The sequence below is a fragment of the Anoplopoma fimbria genome, chromosome 14 (assembly GCF_027596085.1).
Source record: "Anoplopoma fimbria isolate UVic2021 breed Golden Eagle Sablefish chromosome 14, Afim_UVic_2022, whole genome shotgun sequence".
NCBI classification, from domain to species: domain Eukaryota; kingdom Metazoa; phylum Chordata; class Actinopteri; order Perciformes; family Anoplopomatidae; genus Anoplopoma; species Anoplopoma fimbria.
In genome coordinates, this window is record NC_072462.1 from 13548283 (window position 1) to 13569375 (window position 21093).

General features: G+C 42.4%; 1 protein-coding gene across 5 annotated transcripts in view; it reads right to left on the reverse strand.

Annotated features, from left to right (window-relative positions):
• Positions 1 to 239: 239 nt before the first annotated feature.
• The window catches only part of LOC129102345 (nucleus accumbens-associated protein 2), a 25672-nt gene continuing 4818 nt past the window's right edge, over positions 240 to 21093 (reverse strand). The window contains exons 1-7 of one of the 5 annotated variants that reach the window (XM_054612453.1): positions 9234 to 9414; positions 7819 to 8000; positions 6942 to 7706; positions 5129 to 5305; positions 3556 to 3661; positions 3218 to 3315; positions 240 to 3119 (exon numbers count right to left, since the gene is read on the reverse strand). In XM_054612453.1, coding sequence (XP_054468428.1) covers positions 2587 to 3119; positions 3218 to 3315; positions 3556 to 3661; positions 5129 to 5305; positions 6942 to 7706; positions 7819 to 7930 — 1791 coding nt within the window. In that variant the 5' untranslated portion in view covers positions 7931 to 8000; positions 9234 to 9414 and the 3' untranslated portion in view covers positions 240 to 2586. Of the gene's footprint in view, positions 3120 to 3217; positions 3316 to 3555; positions 3662 to 5128; positions 5306 to 6941; positions 7707 to 7818; positions 8001 to 9148; positions 9415 to 21093 lie in introns of those variants that run through there. The other 4 variants (XM_054612454.1, XM_054612452.1, XM_054612455.1 and 1 more) reach the window with 4 other exon arrangements.

Here is a 21093-nt window from a genome sequence, read left to right on the forward strand (position 1 = left end):
TTCTGTCAAAAATATTAAAAAACATTAGGAGCTTGTTTGGATAAAGTACAATAAACCGTAGAGTTGCTAAGTTTTCTATTTATTAGCAAAACACTCCCTGCTGTTCACTGCCTTGGAAGACCAGTTTAAAAATCATTAAATCACTAAAAGTTTTGCCTTGAACATCATCCAGCAGAGTTATATATATATATATATATATATATATATATATATATATATATATATATATATATATATATATATATAAAAAGTATTTGACCGTATTCAATCAAGGCTTGGACCCCTCCTTAAAGCAGTGCTACAGTTTACATTCATTCATCATCACAGTCATTCAATCACTGCCCTGTTTCATCTATGGTGGATCACATTTCCTCCTAAAGAAAAATAAGAAACCTAGATACTGTAAACGTTAATATTATTATTACCTAGTGCAATTATACTCTGTGTTTCTTGTGCAGGGCCATGTTAAAGCTTCTCCTAAAGAATCCGACACAGGACACGTAAACACAACCTTTGAGGTGGCACAGCACTGATGCATAAACAAACAGATCAAATATCCCAGGTATATACTGTATTTTTTGCTTGGTTGCTAGCTTATGCTATACATTTTTTACAGTGGAAAAGTATTATTTATTTTGCCAATAACTTTTTGGGGTTTACTAAATTTGATGGTCTGACCTTGTGATTAAATATGCTTTGATGCAGAAAACAAAGAACAAAAAAAAACAACATAAAACATCAGTGTATCTCTAAAAATCAATGCACAAAACAACAAAGGAAGGTTGTTTGGACTATGTCCCTATATGCGTGGCAGAAAGCATGAACAGCAGAACAGATATCAAAAAAAAGAAAATGACTATGACACATACAGGTTTTTGTCCCTGTTCGACATTGCTTCACCCGCCCCCTTCCGAAATATAGAAATCTTCAGAAGGACTAGTTTTCTCTTTACAAACCCACATTCTTCTCATCAAATAAACAATCAGGGTGATGTGGAGGACATTTTCAGTCTTTAGTACAATCACATTTTTTGCCAAACTCCTTAGTTTCCCACCCTTTAACCTTTTGTTTGAGTGCAAATGCAAAAAGTCAGCATAAATTGCTCTTATAAGATTTATTCAATAACTTACCCCCAACCCCCCCCAGGAAAAAAAAAAAAAAAAATGAACAGGATGGAAGCAGGACTATGTAGTCTTGGTGCCAATCACACCACCACATCAGGATGAAACAGTGCTTCTCTCTTCTACCACTCAGTGTAGTGCGCTTCCCCCCCCCCTTACTACTCCATATATTCAATCTCCTCTACACGTGGTGAAAGCACGCTCCATCGTTAGAAAAGAAAATCCAATCAGTATTGTGTCGAACACGGTCGATCCCGTGTCACACCCTGGTCAGTTCTAACACATGTCAGACTGAGGTTAAATCCCAGTGATAAATGGAAAGAAGTCCTTAAATGGCATATCTGGAGGCAACAGTAGCTGTTTTCTTATTTAGATGCAGGTTTGTGGCTTTGTTGTTGTTTACAATAATTCTCTGTATCCACTGTTTGTATTCATGCATGCAAGCTTGGTTTTTAAGTGCATGTTCTTGTCCATGTCTCTCTCTTTATCTCTAAGACAGAATGATGTAATCAGAAAAGATTTATTTGTACGTTAAAAAGCACTGGTACTTTTTTCTTTTTTTTGGAAAGTGTATTTTCAATGCTTAGATGCAGATATGAAAGGCTAAGTATCATAAGGGGAGAAATGTGCTCATATGTGTGTGTGGTTCTGTTTGTGTGTGTGGTTGGGAGGGGCGGTCTGGAGCAGACACAGGCATCACATTGACACTCTAATCCAGTATGTCACGGGCAGATATGCATGAAAAAGCCAACTCCATGTGATAGATTATTTGTTGGTTTGTTAGGAAGTCTTTAGCTTTCGCAGAAAAATGTCTTTATCCTAAAATAAAAAGGACGTGGTGTTTTAACACAAGGACAATGGTTCTGTTTGATGATGGTAATGCAGTTAATTACATTTAATTATAATACAGTCCTTGAAAAATAAACCGCTTTTTAAGAGAGCTTTGTTTTTTCCTAAGGTTTCTCAGGTTATTTTCAGATATGGCTTTCCAAGAAAACAGAATCATTTTATAACCACAATCCATAAATTGCCAGCAAAGCAGCTGTTGCATTTGTACAACATAGAAATTATGAATTATTCCAGCCTTTGTTCTGCCATCAGGCCTTTGTAATCCTGCTGCAGGTGCCGAAATACTGAGTAAATACTGAATATAGTAAGAAAAGGGCAGAATGGGTTGATTTTCTTAATGTGCTAATGCCATGCCTGTGTCTACTTCTACTATGAATAATCTACTTCCACAATCAGTAAGTATGCGTGGACACAAGCACCCGGGTGCGCATGCATGTGTGACAAATTCCTGTATAGTAAGATCTACGAGCGCAGCTTTTTGTGCTGAATAATTCCCGATGAGGAAGCACAGAGGAGAAGAAAGAGTGGTGGACGAGATGTTAGAGTAAGAGAGCAAGCAAAAGAAAACGCGGCGTTAAACAGATTTCACAACGTGAGAGGCAGCCCAAAGGGACATTCACTGTCCGTTCACCCTCAGACCTTGTCCAAAATTTTCCACTTCCTGCTCGGGCGGCGTGTCGCCACAATTGCCTGCCTCAGCTCCTGGGATCAAAGATGGCGCCCCCAGTGATCCGTCTACACTTTCTAACCCAGCATCATCCTCATCTTCCTCCTGATCCTCCTGGACTGCTCCCTCGCCTTCACCTTCAGCCTCTGCTCCAGCTGCCCCAGACCCGGGGCTGCTGTCTGCCAGCGCTGGGTGAGTCCTGAGAGGGTCCTTGCGATCTGGATACAACCTTTGGTCTAGGGCCTTGAAGTCAGGCTCGAAGGGGAGGGGCACCCCTGGTTGAGCGGCACCCAGTGCTAGGCCCAGACCCACAGCAGCACCCATGCCCATTCCTGCGCGGTACACCTCCATGCCATCGGGCAGCATGGACTTGATCTTGGGCAACCATCGCTTGCGGACACGCCTCGCATTCGTGCACATGTCAGCAGCAATCACATTCATTTCACTCTCCTTGAAGTTGGGGTTGAAATTTTGACAGTAGACTGTAAAAGAGAGAAAAAAACAGCAAACTCTGTGTTGACAACTTGTGCTCTTTTGCAATTCTATCACAAATATATGATGATTTGGATCATAAACCTACGTTTGACAGCGTTGAGGACCCTGCTGTCCAGGGGTTTCCTACTGGGGTCACTGGTCGAGGAGCGGATGCCTGTCCCACAGCTATTGGCTAAAGTGTTTCTGCAGGGACACAGAGTCAACACCAGGGGGCAGAGTCAGCAGCAGGCACATACAGTAGACAAACATGGGAACACACACACAACTAACCGCATTGCACAACATGGCCACAGATGGAGTGTGAAAGTTGGTTTGAGACAACAGCAGTAGTGTTGGAGTCATACAAAGACCTCAGATCTTACAGTAGGCCCTTAAGGACTGCTACAAACTGTTCTTCTGAGTTGTGCATATCTTTACACTCACCTATCGAAGAACGTGGCTAGCAGGCGGCGAAGCAAGACTTTGTGTTTGATACCAGCACATAGATGACAATTCATCAGCTGTCCACGAGTCATGAACACCTGTGTACCTGGTGTGGGGAATAAAAAGGGTTTGCTGAGAAACTCACTCAAAACAATCCATTTGTCTTTTCAGATTCTAGGGCTTTGCCCTTTCTCTTTTTTTGAAATGAATGTTTAAAGAGATCTTCAACACAGTTAAACAAAGCTTCAGCTGTGAAAACCAGAATCAGGGAACAAGAGAGGAATCTATGTTGAAGGCCATAAAAACAGCACACTATTAAATTACTTTGCTCTGCTTTCTTTTGAAAACCAACTCTTTCAAATTCATGTATTGTATTCTGTATCTTTCATGCAGACAAGGGACTTGAATAATCTGTTATGTTCTGCTATGTTCCATTGTGTTTTTCAATTGCATCACAATCTGATTGAATCTGAGCATGCGGTAACTTTTTGACCTATTGTACCAGAAAGTTTTTCGAGTGATTACTGCCTACAACTTGCAGTATTCAGGCTCTATTCTTTTGTCTGAAAAGATCCAATGCTAAATTGATTAAACCTCCTTTATATGAATTATATTATCTACATGTTGAACGGTACCTGGTCTCTTTGAAAGGCTCTGGTCTGACTGCCAAGAGCGATGTCTGGCAGTCAGACCAAAGAATTCAGTTTTCGTTTCATCGTACCAAAAAATAAATCTTTTTTCCTCGTGCTCTCAGAGCCCTGTAAGGGCTATTTGGCAAACTCCCGGCAGGCTGTCATATGCTTTTTACTCTAGAGTGACTTCTGTCTAGTCGCTCTACCATAAAGGCCTGATTGATGAGCACTGCAGAGATAGTTGTCCTTCTCTCATGGTCCTCAGTCTCTGCAGAGAAGCTCTGCAGCTTTGTTCTGTCCCTTTCAGATCACCACAGTGATGTGGCTCAAAACTACCACGGCTTCCGATAAGAAACGAGGGCCAGATGCTACAAAACGTTGTTTTCATGAGTTATGAGAAGTCAATTTAATGTTATCGTTGTCTAAACACGGTTTAACCAAAATGTCTAAATTATACGGTTAAGCACTCATTTATATTAGAGCTATAGTCCAGTCACTGTAAGCAGTGATGAATACAGATCTCTGTCTGCAGTCTCATATGGGTCAAATACAGGTCTCTTGGATAAAAGGGTAAGAGTCACTGGGATATGGAAACCTCCCCCAGTTACAGTTTTTTTTGGGAATAAGCGGCTCTGCAAAAAGCCTTGATTTTAAAGGGTTTTTTTTATTTCACAATGGAATACCTGCAGTTCTCTCATATCCTGTATTTCAACAATTACATTTTAAATGATCTAAATGGGCAAAATGGTGGATGTAGGAATACTTTCCAAACTCACTTCATACAAGTTACTCTCTGCATGTGTGCATGTGGTAAAATGTGAGCAAGTCAATGCGTGTGATCGGATGCGTGCGTTGTGTGTGTGTGTGTGTGTGTGTGTGTGTGTGTGTGTGTGTGTGTGTGTGTGTGTGTGTGTGTGTGTGTGTGTGTGTGCGTGGCCTACCAGCTACCAATTCCAGCTTCTCCCCAGGGTCCCCCTCAGTGTAGAGCTTAGGGTGGCAGCGGTATCCTATCTGGCTGATGAGGCTCGCAGGCAGTGCCACCAGGTCCCTGCGGATCAGCACACAGTTGCGGCTCTCCAAGGCCAAGGGCATCGCTGCCATCTCCGGCTTGTCCTGGACTGATGAAAGCAAGCGAGAACAGAACGGGTATAAGAACTCTTTTGTTACAGAGCAAAACAGAAGCAGATAAATGTGGACGCGTCCATATAAATACAATAAACTACAAAAAAAAACAAATAGCATCCGTGCCCTTCTGTGCCCTCTATCTAAATAGAGGCTACACAATTTAATTAGTAAAGCAGGTCGGTGTCGGACAAGCTTGTTGTGTTTCATAAATGTTTTAGAGCATTGCAGATGTATCCCAGATAAGTCATGATGATGCATCAGCAACTTGGGTTTTGGACGGGGGGACAGATCCGAAGCTGGGTGTTAGGTTCTTACTCACAAATGTATTTCCCCTAACCTCTGAGGTGACTTGTGAGAGTATGCACATGCACGCACCGCCTGTGCATGCAAATGTTAACACACACACACACACACACACACACACACACACACACACACACACACACACACACATAGAGAACAGGAGAAATAAATCCTTTAAATGCCACACACATAGTGCATACAAAAAAGTGTGGATTTATGCACCTGCATGTGCATTCAAACTTAAACCTATCTCACACACACACACACACACACCCACCTACACACACCACACACACCACACACACACACACACACACACACACACACACACACACACACACACACACACACACACACACACACACACACACACACACACACACACACACACACACACACACACACACACACACACAAGCTGGCATGGTTCTCAAATATCCCACAATGTCACCCTGGGGTTCTCTGATTGCAGATAGAGTGGATTTCATAAATATCTGAAACTCTAGAATTTGACAAACCTGTGTGATGCCTTTGAGCTGGAGGATGCTAAGAATGATGGAGAGTGTGTGAATGCAAACTCGAGTGAATATAGTGTTGTATCTATGCCTGTATGTGTAGGCAAACCTGCATGACATGAAAACTATAACAAAAAGCAGTACAGACCAGCTGTTGTAGCTGTGATAAGGAGTGTGTTGTTGGTCACGATGCACTCCAATCATAACTCCATAAAGCTATCTTTATGCTGAGAGAACCCACACACACACTGGAGGCACAACATCCTGCTTTTTCAAGATGCTCAGGATACATGATTTATGAAAGATTAAATAATGGAACTGCGATGAAATGAATGCGCATCCGTTTTCTTTTCTGGACAAGGAGGAACTATGTTCCCAAAATCGTACATTCATGGGTATATATATTTCTGCAAGTCATGTTGAGTTCTACTTTTATGTCGGTCTGATATCAAATTAATTTCTTCCATCTGAGCCAAGGTCAACTGGGAAAGTAATTCACTTACACACTGCTGCTAATACGACTATATTTTGAAGATATTGGTGAGAGGATATTGATGCCGGCTTGACATTGAAACTTTCTTGTTAGCATTTTTTCTCATTACCAACCTTAATTACTGGAGTTTAGAAGTACACCGTTTTTGTAGAGGAATAAAATATTATTGTGTTTGTCATAAGATACAAAACATTAGGTTTTGTATTCAAGAGTTCAAGAGTAAAGCTAAAGTGACAAGTGCTCTACACCAAATACACCAAATGCACCGCAACACTTCACAAAGACTTCCTAAAAGCATCAATTCAACATAATACTCACTACCGTAAGGGTTAGCGGAACGTCCGTAGAGATGACTGTAGGCGTCCTCTGTGATCCCATCATAGGGCTCTTCCTCAAACTCCTCATCCTCATTCTGGTAGGATGTAGGACTGTCAGTGGTTGGCAGGCTGGACGCTCCAGGACTGGACCTTTCAACTCCTGCTCCTCCTCCCGTTCCACCGCCACCGGCCCCTTGATGGTGGTAAGAAGGCATACCGGGGATGGCGGTGCCACCAGCCGTCGTGTAGAACAGTGAACTGGCCCTTGCCAAGCGACTCCCCAACTCCGAAGACGAAATCTTGCCATGCGCCAAATGTGTTGTCAGGGGCGTCGGGTCACCCCCTTCTAGTTTAATCTTACGCTGAGGCATGAGTAGGGATGGAGACCAGCCCGGGGTTCCCAGAAGGGCAGCCACCGCTAACCCGTTTCCATTATTACAAGGACTCTGCGGCTCGGATCCTGCTTCCTCTAAAGACCCGGCTGTTTGCGAGTCACAGTGAGGTGAGTTTGCCTTGAACATTAGGTCCATGCCTCTTTCAACTATATGCTGAATCTGGAGGTAGCCAGCTGTGTACATGACCACCAGCTGTTCACTAGCTGCCATTGTTAGCTTCCCTGTATAGCAGAAAGTGAGGATCTGCTCAAAGCAAGCAGGTGTGACTGAGGAGGGCAACTCAAACTGGCTCTTGGTGGAGCTGCTGAAGAGGTCACGAAAGTAGAGGCTGCTGGCAGCCAAAACGGCCCGGTGGGCTTTGAAAGCCTGACCTGGTTGATAGAAATAACACAGAACAGGAAAAAAATTGAGATTACAAAATTCTAGTATTGTTGCAAAGTTACTGTAACCACAATAACATCTCCAGATTCCCTACTAACAAACCTTTGACCAGGATGGATACATCGCAGTAGTGTCCCAGCAGGCGCTGCTCATTAAGGGAGCCCAGAACTGTGGCTCCAAAGTTTGGGATCTCCACATGGAGCAGCTGGGACATGTTGGCCACAGAGGAAGAGGAAGGTGGGGTTTCAGATATTTACTGCAGACTCCGCCACTGAGAGAGGCATCTGTATAAAAAAAAGAAATATATATATATATATATATATGTAGAAATGCGTTGGCAAAAAAGAAATGCAGTGATAAGGAAGGAGTGAAAAGACAAAGCGTGAAAGATGAAAAGACATGCCAGAGGGAGGTAGAGAGGCGAGAAGGGAAAAATCGAGAGAATCTGAAAAACGAGAGGAAGGGCAACAATGAAAATAGAGTTGAGATGAAGTGAGAAAATGAATACAGTTGAAGGAGAAGTGAGAGGTGTGTGAAAGAGATGGATATGCGGAGATAGTGGGTGAGACAGTAGAGGCAGCAAAGAGAAAGGAGGAGTCAAGTCAGTCCACATCGAAAAAAAAACCAATACAAAGCCGTGCCGTGCCTACTGTACATGAGGACATTGTGAAATATCTTAAGGCTATGTTGTTTAAGTTGACTTGAATTCCAAGAAGCTTAAACTCATTCCATGTACGAGTACATCAAGCATGGCCTTTGCTGACCTGTAAACCAGCCTTCACGACAACTTTTCTGAGGGAGGAAGCCACACTGAATACAACCAGTTTTTCATGTCGGAGTTTAGAGACACTTCTTGATTTTTGCTGACTCTTTATATACCGTTGTCAGCCTTTGTCCTCTTTCTAAACTCTGGCTGGGAAACAAAACAACACAACTCACACCGTACACACAATTTCCCCCACTAACTTTGATTTGATCCTTTCTCAGTAAAATACTCCAGGCATGTTTGCACCATCTTTCTTTCCCTGAACCTTGTGTCATTGTTGTTTTTTTCTCCCCCCCCACCCCCCCCCACACACACACACACACACACAACACACACACACATATACGCACTGGTTTCATTATTAAGCAATGCTGCAGAACAGTTTCCAGGAATACAAACTGAAAAAAAAAAAAAAATGTCACCGCCTCTCTCTCACACATACTCTCTCTCTCTCTCGCTCGCTCTCTCCCACCTCATGCACTCCATACAGACAGGCATGACACTCTGGCTTACTTACATAAAAGTGTTCACGCCTTAACACACACACACACACACACACACACACACACACACACACACACACACACACACACACACACACACACACACACACACACACACACTACATAGGGAAATTACTGTGTACTCTGGCACGCAAGCACTCACCTGAGGAAACCAGCACACGGCACTCTCTCACACATGCACAAATGCAGACAAAAAAGCGCTCACTGTTATCCCAGACAGCTCTGACCTGTGTAAGCCAGTCCTCCTGGTTCAAACACACCATGGAGCCTCGTCACTCGCTAACACACTGGCAGCAGTCGGGACCAGGACAAAAGAGGAGTAGTTTGGAGATGGAAGGTTGAGCACTCTGATGTACTCCGTCTGGTCGACTCTCTCTTACACTTAAAGTGTCATTCCCACTGTGTTGAAGATGATTCTCTCCCTGCTGTCTGACTGACTTTTTCCTCTGCCCCCCCCCCCCCCCCAGCCTATCCTATCTATCTCTATATCCTCCAAAGCCCCATTCTCTTTGCTCCCTGTCTGTCCTAGCGCTGTCTCAAAGCCTCCCTCTGCTTCTCTGTCATTATCTCTCTCTCTGTTTCTCTCCCCCCCCCCTCTCTTTCTATTCTCCAAGGGTTGAATTCAACAAGTGCCGCTGTAGAGAGAGAGAGAGAGAGAGAGAGAGAGAGAGAGAGAGAGAGAGAGAAGAGAATGGGGAGAGAGAGAGAGAAGGAGAGCAGAGCAGAGCGAATCAATGATGAAAGGAGTGGGAGGCTCACTGTGCGAGTGTGTGTGTGCATGTGTCTGCGCGCGTGTGTCTGATCAATGCAGTATCTATACGTCGCAGGGAGTGGGAGGGAGAGAAAAACACAGGCTACAGTTACAGACAGAGACAGAGACTGGGCAGAGCTAGAGAGAAGCAACGGAGGGAGGGAGAGAGGGAGGGAGGGAGGGAGGGAGGGAGGGGAGAGTTGAGACAGAGAGAAAGTCATTCGAGGACAGTACGAGTAGAGAAAGACAATTAGGTTGAAGCAACTTCTGCCACTTGCCCCTGGACACGGATGCCTATATGGTCCAACAGAATAGGGGGGGAAGGGGAGGGGGGGTGACTAAGACAAAAGAGAATTGAGAAAAGCTCACAGAGGTCACAGCCACCCGTTAATTAATTAAGCAGAGAATAGTGAAACTTCTGAAATCCCTTTTTGACGCAAGTCTGGAGAGAATGCGTCACGGTAAAGAAAAGCTTTACTAAACTGGAAGCTTTAATACACGTGGTCCTCTAATCCTTCCAATTGTAAAATTAAAAAGGTTCATCAAAAACTCAAGCTGTCAATTCCAAGGTGTTTCCCCATTGTCTTACAATCTTCGGAGGACAATAGTTTAAAAAAAAAAAAAAAAAAAAAAAAAAAAAAAAAAAGAGGTTTTACTTTTTGAACAAGTGTTGTGTATTTTCTCTGAATCATGCGAGGACCTCTCTGCCAAACACCTACACACGAGCGAAAAGAAGTTCTGGCTTCACGCAAGACTATTTTGTATTTTCTACATGAATTGGTAATTTCAAATGATTAATTCACGCCTCCACTTTGCTGGCTCAGCTTATTGCGGTGACACTTTTGTGTTTTGTGTTGACCGGCACATGGAAGGCATCCCTAAATGTTGCTTGATGTGGATGAGGGTGGACAGGAGCCAGATGTCGCAGCCCGTGACAGGGAAGCACAGATAAAAGACCACAGCTAACAGAACGGATAAGTTCCAGAAAGATGTGTGTGGGAGGATAAGAATGCAAATCGCTGTGAAAGATGAGTAACTGCATTTGTACAATACTGTATATTTGTACACACATGTAAACGTTGTGTATTTATTGCATGTCAGAGCAAAAACACGGTGGAGCAAGCTCTCTGACCTATGCGCTGCATTTCGGTCGAAGAGACATGAAGAGAGCAACCGTTTCAGCAAGTGATTTCAAAATCTCATTTCATCTTTTCACCTCACAACACACAATCTGTTAGAACGAGAAATAAAAAGCTGATGTTGGTCATTTTTATAACGGAGGCTGTCCCCAGAAAAAAAAGTATCCAGACACATTGCGCTTCATTTTTCTTTTTCTTTTTTTTGGCCAAAGAAACCCTCAAGTGGAGAAAGTTGCGCCAAACTGAGCAAAGTTTTACTCGTCAGTCACAGCGGAAATATGAAAGGGAGGATATCACAAAGTGTCGAATACAGTGAGTCAGACTTTGGTTTAGAGAGCTTTGTCCCAGCAGTGTGCGATATCTGCATGGCACATATAGACACACATGCGTGAGAGCACACAACAAAACGCACAGTGAAACGCAGGAGACGCAATTCTGCAAACACACTAATGGAAACAGACGTATGCCCCCCACCCCCCCGTTCTCCTAAACACACGCCAACACGCAGTCAGGTAATCTCCCCGTGCACACTCAGCAATGCACATTCTGTTTGTTTGTCCGTCCGTCTGTCCCTCTGTGAGCCTGCCAGACCGCTGGTCCATCGCCCCATCAATCAGTTATTGTGACTATTGTGTCCTTACATCGCCTCTCTCTTCCCCCCCCCTCTCCCCCCCTCTCCCTTTTCTCTATCCTTCCCGCCCTGCATACCACATACCCACTGTGTCTCTCTCCCTCTCTCTCTCTGCCAATTAATGCACACAGGGCTGCATTGCAGTGAGGTTGGCGCGTGCCACGGCAGCAAAGCACAGTACAGAGTCTACAGACATGCATGTACGTGCCAGCCGGGGCAGAAAAAAGAGAGGGAGGGGGAGAGGAGGAGGAGGGGAGGGGGCAGTGAGGGAAAAGAGGGAGGGGGAGGGGGAGGAGAGAGAGAGAGAGAGAGAGAGAGAGAGCAAAGAAGAGTGAACAGAGAATATGTTGAGTCAGGCAGACAGGACACGGCGGTGTGGCACACTGCACACACACACACACACACACACACACACACACACACACACACACACACACACACACACACACACACACACACACACACACACACACACACACACACACACACACACACACACACACAGGCACATGCTCATGTAAATGTATGCGCCAATGAATCCCAAACAAATATGCATGTTCATGTACACTACAAGGACTGGCACACATACGCGAGCCCATAAAAGCTCACAGACACACACACACACACACACACACACACACACACACACACACACACACACACACACACACACACATACACATTCACATTCACATGGAAATTGCATCCTCCTCCTGCCTGCATTAAATATAGACTTTGCACATCCGTGATGAAAAAACATAAGGCATGAACTCCCTCAACGAGTGATTATGTGTGCGTGCGTGACTCTCTGCTGCTCGTGTCCTCATTTCCTCCTGTGTTTGCATTTCCATGTCAAAGTTTCTCGCATACCTAGGAGTGTTTTTATAATCAACGTTATATATGCGGCCGTGACTTTTGGAGCTACAGACACTATGTTAGGCATGCTTGGCTGTACGTTTGTGTCTGTGCGTGTGTGTGTGTGTGTGTGTGTGTGTGTGTGTGTGTGTGTGTGTGTGTGTGTGTGTGTGTGTGTGCCAGCGTAGTTTGTGATTTGAGATATGAGATATGCATGCTGTTCTGATTGCTGTTGGTTGCTTTGTTGGAATGTGTTACATCCATTTTAATCAAGGATTCATACCTACGCACAGTGTTATTAACTGTAGCAGCAGGTCCAGGCATATTTGAATAATATGAAGAAATGAAACGATTCGCCAGATGGCACACACACACACACACACATACATGCACACAGATTTAACTAGTTGTACTGTAGCTTTACCAAATAACAATAGGGTAACATTCAAACATAAGACGATAAAAGTCATACAGAATTATGATTCATGTATTTGCCATTGAGGACTTCATAAAACAGTTCATGTAAGTTGAATCTTGAAGTTAAGTTGGTGTCGCAGTAACTTTTAATGAAGACGCAGACAATAGAAATCTAACTAAGCTGAACATACATTCAGAAAACAAACACAGAGAAGTGATAACGTTAATTAATATTTCATTACAGTACCGCGATACGCAAATAAAAGGAAATTAGATGATATTTTTGAATTGAGCTGAACGGGAACAGCTCCTTCCTCTCTCGCTTATGTTGCCTCTATACAATCTCAATATGAACAGTCCCCTCGTTATAAATATTCAGATCCTGCAGTTGTTCTCATGTCTAAAGTGTACCAGACAACAGATTCTATCCACGTTGAGACGGCAACGCTCCCTGGCAACAGTTCTACCAATCGGGACCGAGCGGGTGTCTGCCTGAGTCTGTCTGAGTATCATTATGGGATGTCGAGAGAGAGAGAGAGAAAGAGAGAGAGAGAGAGAGAGACGCTGCTTATCACTGCTCTAAATGCAACATCATTCTCTGTGTATAGACCCTGCTGGGTGACGCTGTCTGCACATATTCAGTATCAAAATCATTTTTTCTCAAACAAAAAAAAAAGAAAAAGAAATAACTCCCTATGATTCATGCAGTTATGTAACAAACAGACAACTATGAAATAATTTGTTGTGGGCTGAATATTGTCTGGTATCTTTCCACTTGTATTCACTTATTATTCACCAATAATGTAACTTTTGGTCTGAGTAGGAGAAAAAAAAAAAAAAAAAAAAGAGGGTGAATTTCTGGTAAAACTAATGGAACAATGCTGTCCGTGGCATTACAAAAATGACTGTGAATATTAAGTCAGGTGGAAAATTAAATACTAGGGCAGGATGGTTTGACCTAAAACCTGTATCATAACATGGTGTCACAGTTAGTTTTAATTGCTGTAATACATCAGTACCTGAGAATTAATTTCTTTCTTGACTTTTGGACTGGACTGTTAGCTGATTGATTTGTTGAATTTGTGGTTATATGAATCTGAAGTCACCTCTTAGCTATTCACTTATAAATAAATCAACATTTTCATAATAAAAACGAACCAATTACTATTTTTCATTAAGTTCATTGTTATATTTGTCCAGACCGCCAAACAAATCCACTGTAAGGAAAAAAGTAGAGACAAAAAACTGAGCTAAAGGAGATAATATTAGACATTATGTCAAGCAACACCAACTCCAAATGAATCCTAATATGAATCTTCTGTTAGTATTAATAGGCAACTGCATCATTTTGTATGCTAACAAGTTAGCATACAAAATGTCAGTGTGTTCACAGATCGTTTGGTAAAAGTGGCCAAAAGCCAGGCGAGCGGACAAAATTAATTCTACAAGGTAATTTAGAATCAGGCTATGTGGGTTGTGTTCAAATGTATTCACGTACGTATCGTATTAGTCCAAGAACTAACAAAGATTCTTTTATTTTAAAGTGACGGTCATACCGGTTTTTGTAGCTATTCTCAATTTTAATACATTACCACAATTAAATCTGCAGTTTGAGACTTGGATTGGTAAGACATTCATAATTTGGGTATTTTGATGAATTTTGTTTGGTGCTATTGCTACTATTTGTTATTGCTACTGTAATTAGTGGTCACTGTTTATTTCCACTTAAAATCAATCAGTTAAAGAAAATGGATAGATGGTGATAGATTAGTCATTTTATACAAATGACAATTCACTTGTATAAAAATGATAGCGTTCATCCATTTTCTAGAGCAGGGACAAGGGAAAAGAACTACCATGAACACGTACACCAATATATATGTAAACAGCAGCAGCTTTATGGAGGAAGACAGCACTGCAGTAAATTAGCACCACTTATTTCAGATTAACATCTGACATATCACATCAGTGGTTGGAGACTTAACCAAACGCAAAGTTGTGACAGGAAACTCCTGTAACTGTGGGCTACATGTCCGTGTAGTTTGTAGTCGTGGTGATGTCCGTGAGAGAAAGCCAGATAGTGGGAAAGACAGGGGAAGATCACATCCGTGTGTGTGCATGTGCGTTTGTGAGTGTGTGTGTGGCTGATCCTCCTGAGGCAAAGGCATTGCTAATGAACTCCAAGTGGCTGTGGGAGGTAAACAAACAAACAAACAAACAGTAGCAGCGGCTACTACATCACACCAAACTCCGGCGACTAGTTCATTGGGATTGCTGCACACACGCTTGAATATACATGATGGCTTTTGGGCATACAGTTTAGTGCTGAAGAGATAGAGATAGAGGAGGGATAAAAAAAAAAATGAAAGGTACGTAAGGAGAGAATACATTCAGAGGCAAAAAGGAGGGGTGGAAAAGAGGAGATAGACGTACCAACAAAGAAAAAGGAGTGAGAACAGAGAGAGGGAGTGTATGTGAAAGATGCAAATAGAAAAGAACAAATGAGAAGTTGACAAAGCACAGTCACGGGGAGAAGAGAGTTTGAGAGCAATAGGGAAATCAGTCAGAGTGATATAGAAAGGTAATACTTGAAAAAGAGTTTTGTATGAGGAATGGCGAAAAGAAAATACAGAATTCTGGAGAAAAAAAGAAAAGAGAAAAAGAAATCGAATACTATGAAGCTAAATAGACCCGATTGGCTGTATCAATAATAAGGCAACAGACGAAGCCAAGTGATATCAACAAACTGACACTTTGTTCTAATCAAAAGACATTCCACCTCCACATTACTGACGCCAAAATGTGAGTACCAAAGAGTCTTCCCAGAAAGCCATTTTCAGGGGAACAAAAATCCTGCTATATTACAGCAGAAAAGGAAAGATAATACAGAATAAAATGAGAACACCAGGGGAAAGTGTTAAAAGGAGAAAGACAGTTGGACTTTTCAGTAATACTCATATTGCAGAACCACAGGGGCCAGCAGGTCGTTCCAGTTTATAGCAACACATAAGTGTGACGTTAGAGCAGCAGGGAAACTCGGGCTCAGGACTCACGCAAGACTGAGATATTTTGAACAAACACTGACACAAGACCGAAAATTCCCCCGATTTCCAACTTTAAAAAAAAGGAAGCTACGTAAACAGCACAGGAAGAAAGGGAGGGAAGAGAGAGTCCACCAACAGAAGAAATGATTCAGGAGGCGTCGGTAGAACGAATGTGTGGATGTAAACTGGAGTTGTTTGTGTGTGTACACAATGATACAGTATACTGCACCACGACTGTCATGTGATATCTCTCTTTTATTTTGGGGGGGGGCAGTTTCATACTGATAAAATCCTGTACATTGGCATCGGCTTCTAGCTGCCATGTGACTGGTGGGTGTCCAAAGCGTAACACAGAACTGTACATATTCAATGAGCCTAAGGGTGCTAATTTCATGCGGGTGTGCACTGATCTTCTGCCAGCAAAGTATCAGTTTTGATGGGCTCAGGCAGATTTGCCCGTTTGGTGGTGACATTACTTAAAAAAATAAACTGATAGTGGTGTCAATTTTGGTGTGCGTGGCATATTTAATTATAGTTTCATAGCAAAAGTTGGGGACAATTGAAAATAATTGTTCTGTAAAAACAGGGAGGGTTTTGCAGTTTTTCTAATCCTACCTTCATGAAGGTGGGGTTTATTACAAGGCTAGTTTTAGGTGTACTGAATAGTATGAACAGTGTGAAAACATTGTGAAACTTTTTTCACAGTACATAGTGTATGTGAACAGATAACTGTTTAATTGTAACAAACAGCATTTGCCCTTGGCATCACAGTAGGGGTGTTGACAAGGACATTAGTTTACTTTTAGAAGTTTTTGTTGCATCTCAAATGCGCTCCCTCATTTCTGTGACTGTGCCATGGCAGGGAGTATACGAGTTCAAGACGGAGCTGATTGGCTGTAGTTGATGCCTGCTTTTACAGCTCCATGATAATTTATTCTTGCAAGTACAATTACAAAGCAGGTGTGTCACTGCTGTGCTAGCGCTCCTGGCCAGACATCTGATACTCAAGTTTGCTAAAACACAGCAGATTTGTGCAGTTGCTTGCACTTTGTTTGGAAAGCACAGGGCCATAAAACCCCATTGATATCCTCTTTAACATGACCTTCATCTGGGGACAAGGGCCAGGAGTCGGCCTGCTGAGTGTCACTGACTGTCACACAAGGACTACAATTAGGTTAGATTTCACAGGAGGTCTGTATGTTTGCGAGTGTGTGAGTATCAATGGTGACACTCTGTATGCATTTGTTCCAAGCATGATTTGATTTTCATGGTGAACGAGACAGTGAAAAATGGAGGAAATAGGGTGAATCAGTATGAAAGGAAAAGCTTATCAGTGGTGATCCTGCACACGCACACACTACACAGAAAAGAGATACTAAAGTGAATGTAGTTGGTAAGAATAAGTTTCAATGTACAAACTGTATGTATTTTTAAAATTAGATCTGTTGAATAGATTGACTTTTTATTTATTTTAAGGTTTTCAGATTTAGCATAACGGTCTTCTTACCCTCCTCTCTTTTACTTCACACTTTGCCTCAAAGTGTGGTGGGAATTTTAATTAGTCTTTATGTCAGCATTGTGATTCTTGTCTACAAACATTCTTAGTCATCCAGGTCATATTCGATCTAGAGCTAAAGCGGGCTGGATTTCCTGTTTTAGACTCATCCAAGGACCTTCAACGGTTCTGGCGGGTGGGGAATTCCCGGGACAATTCAAAATTGTCAGTGTTTTGGCTAAATATATATAAATATATATATATTTTTTTAAATCAGAGCAAAAAAGCTTAACTACCAACATTTAAGTTATGTGAAAATGACTGCACTGTAACATGTACATTTTGGGTTGAGGGCCTTCGAAAGAATAGCTAACTTGCCATCCAGCAAAATATAGGAAAATATATCTAACACTGTAAGAAGGTCTGGTACCAAATTACTACCCTTATAGTCTCTGAGGCACGGCTCCATCCATGAGACTAAGGAGCTTTGCAAGTTCATCCCTTTCTGATTTACGCTGAGAAAAAAAAAAAAGTCTCCTTTGCAAAGTCTATAGGTTTTTTGACAAGCCATTTCAATGATAAAGTCTTAAGGCATTCACGTGTTGGAAGAATTTGACACGTTATGCCAGTGGATGTTCATCCAAGAACAATTAAAAATGGTGGATAGCAGCTGCAGCGAGAGTGTCAATCAAACCGGGGCGAGGCAAGGTGAGAGGAAAAGGATTGTGGCACCTTTAAGTGTGAAAGCAGGGTTTAATTCCTCCCAAGCAAAGCCGCTGCTTCCTCCCCCCCCCCATGAGACGTCCCTCTGCATGAAAAACTAAATAAAAAAAAAAACTAACTAGGAACGACAAACTGCATGTTAAAGTTTCCAGTGCATATAGCGCATTGTAGTAAAAGAGTGAGTGACAGGAAGAGAGTGGCACTGAAGTAGAGAGAGAAAGTGTGTGTGTGTGGGGGGATATGGAGATGATGTACATGCCATTTTGATAAGCCCGCGCTGTGCTGAATGTTCTGCAGTGACACATGCGTGACATCAGAGCAGCCCAATATGACCGCCAGAGGAGACCAGCGCAGTGCAAAAAAAAATAAAAAATGAGGACACATCTTTCAGCATCACCGCCCCACTGTCTACAGACAGGCACACAGAAACGCACACACCCACGCATAGACATATACAGAGAGAGCAGCGCCCACGTCGACTGAGCCGTGTACATTTTTTCAATTAGAGCAGACGGAATGCTTTAATTCGTTATCTCGCACACAAAAGAAGAAGAAAAAAAACAGGAACGAAATGCAGTTTGATTTGATCACCAGGGTAGGTGAATCAAAAAGAATGTCTCATGACATGGGACATTTCCCGTAATAAGAGCCAGAAGGCTGTCTACTGTTATAATGTCTTATAAAAGCCTTGTTTGTTCAAGTGCACAGCAATACATTCACATTTATTCTGAGTGCATAACCCCCCCGCCCACGCCTACACAAACACCCATTACTGTGACCTGAGAATCTCCCAGTCAGCACCAGACTAAGCTAGCATGCATGTGATCAAATAACATGCCACCTTGGTTAACCTCATGGGCAACACTGAAAAGGGCCCTAGCTGACCTATGCAAACAGAGCAGGTCGATCTTTTTCTCATGTCAGAAAACATTGACAAAATGAAAATTGAATTTGTCAAGAGTTATCTCTACATATAGATGTTGGTCAATTTTGGATGAGTGAATTATTATTGCTACATTATGTGATAGTTCCACAGAAGGAACACACGTGATTCTGTAGAAAATAACTTAGTTATAATAGTCGTCCTTGAGGAGATAGCATTGTGAAAACATTGAACAAGTAATAGTTCCACATTTTGGGAAATACACTTATCTGGATTCTTTCTGAAAGTGAGATGAGAAAATCAATACCACTCTCATTTTTATATATATATATATAAGTGAAGCTACCAACGGCAGCTGGCTATCCTAGCTTAGCACAAAGACTGGAAACGAGGGGAAATAGCTAGCCTTGCTCTGTCCAATGGTAAATAATGAATAAATCTGCCTACCAGCACCTCTAAAGCTCAGCAATAAAGTATAAAATGTGCAGGACTATCTTTTTGGGCCGGAGCAATGAAATCCCAAAACTGCTTTTTGTATGGATGAAATAAAGAAGATGTTTTTTTTTTTTTTTTTAAATCTTTGCTAGGCTAGCTGCTTTCCCTGTTTCAAGTCTTTATTTTAAAAGGCGCTAAACAGCTGTAGCTATATAGCACATCAAGGGATGATTAAGTTAATTGTTGCCTTCAAAGCAACCACAAAACAATTGGAATTTCTATCATTTAGTATATTATCAGCCAATGCATTTCAGGGCAAAATTTCAACTCTAAGCGTCTCTCCCCTTCTGCAGGGAACACAATTGCAGGCATCAGGTAAGTAATGCTGGGATTTTACAGTAATTGCAAACGCATGTTAACTGTGGAAATGGGAGGGGTGTGTATGTGTGAGTGTGTGTGTGTGTTGGTGTGTGGGTGTGTGGGTGGGTGGGTGGGGGCGTGTAGTGAAAACTACCCGCCTCAGATTCCTGTCTTTTTCCACTGGCTGCCACCAGCATTCTGCCAGGCCGTTAGGACATGAAGAGCACATACAGGACAGGTCATCGCCACAGAGAAGGGGTCAGCCTGTTTGCTTCCCTCGCTCACTACCCTATGCACTAATTAGCAACCTTTGTTTACTGGCTGGAGTCTAGAGAGACTTGAAGTTTGCCGCAATTTAATTATGTACGGCACACAGCAATAGAGCATGGAAAATAGAGGTGGGCTGCAAGGATAAATGCCATCCACAGTGCTCTCTCTCTCTCTCTCTCTTTACTTCTGTGTGAGTGTTTGTATCTGAATGATTCTGTGGGTTTTATTTATGCGTTCGTGAATTTGTGTTTGTGCATGTCTGCGTGCGTCATCCCCCCCGAATTATAGGTTTGACTCTCACAGTAAGTCTAATGTCCCCTCGCTGAAACTCGAAGTATTGGGAAAAAATTCATCAGGCAGGCCACAGTTTTCAGTTATAATAACCCTAACCCTAGCAAAGATATCGAGGGGTTAAAAAAAAGTGGATTCAAGCTCACACATTCTTCTCTAGATAGATTTAAGTGAATGCAAGTGACCTTTTGGTTTGTGAGCACCAAAGTACTGCAAACTAAAATACACAAAAGGAGTTCAACCAGAGTTCCGAGAATTGGAAATCATGTGCCAGGTGATACTGGGTTTTCAGAATCGCCCTTAATGCATATTACAACAACAAGTGAAACAAGCTCTCTATAAGGCTACATAACCTTCGGGAATTTGTTATGTGATAATGCCACAAATACCATAAAATTAGGCAAAATAGCTTTAACTATGAAGTATTCAAATCCGATTTTCCATTGAATTTGGGAATGAAATCTCATGACTGTATCAGAAACACGTCCTCATCATACTTCTCAGCACATAATTCTTCGCTACGGCTACGTGCTCCTATTCATGCTGAAAATACTTGGAACAATCAAATGTGCACATGCTCCCTTTCTTTTCTTTTTTTTTCTTTTCTACTCAAGCACAAATGCACTCACACACACGCACACATATACACACACACACGCACACTCACCCAACACAGGCACGACATTCATGCCATGTGATCTTGCTAGGCATTATGCCAACGGCCAAACATGTCACTTACCAGAAATCTCTGAGACAGAGTGAGAGAGCGAGAGCGAGGGAAAAAGAGAGAGAG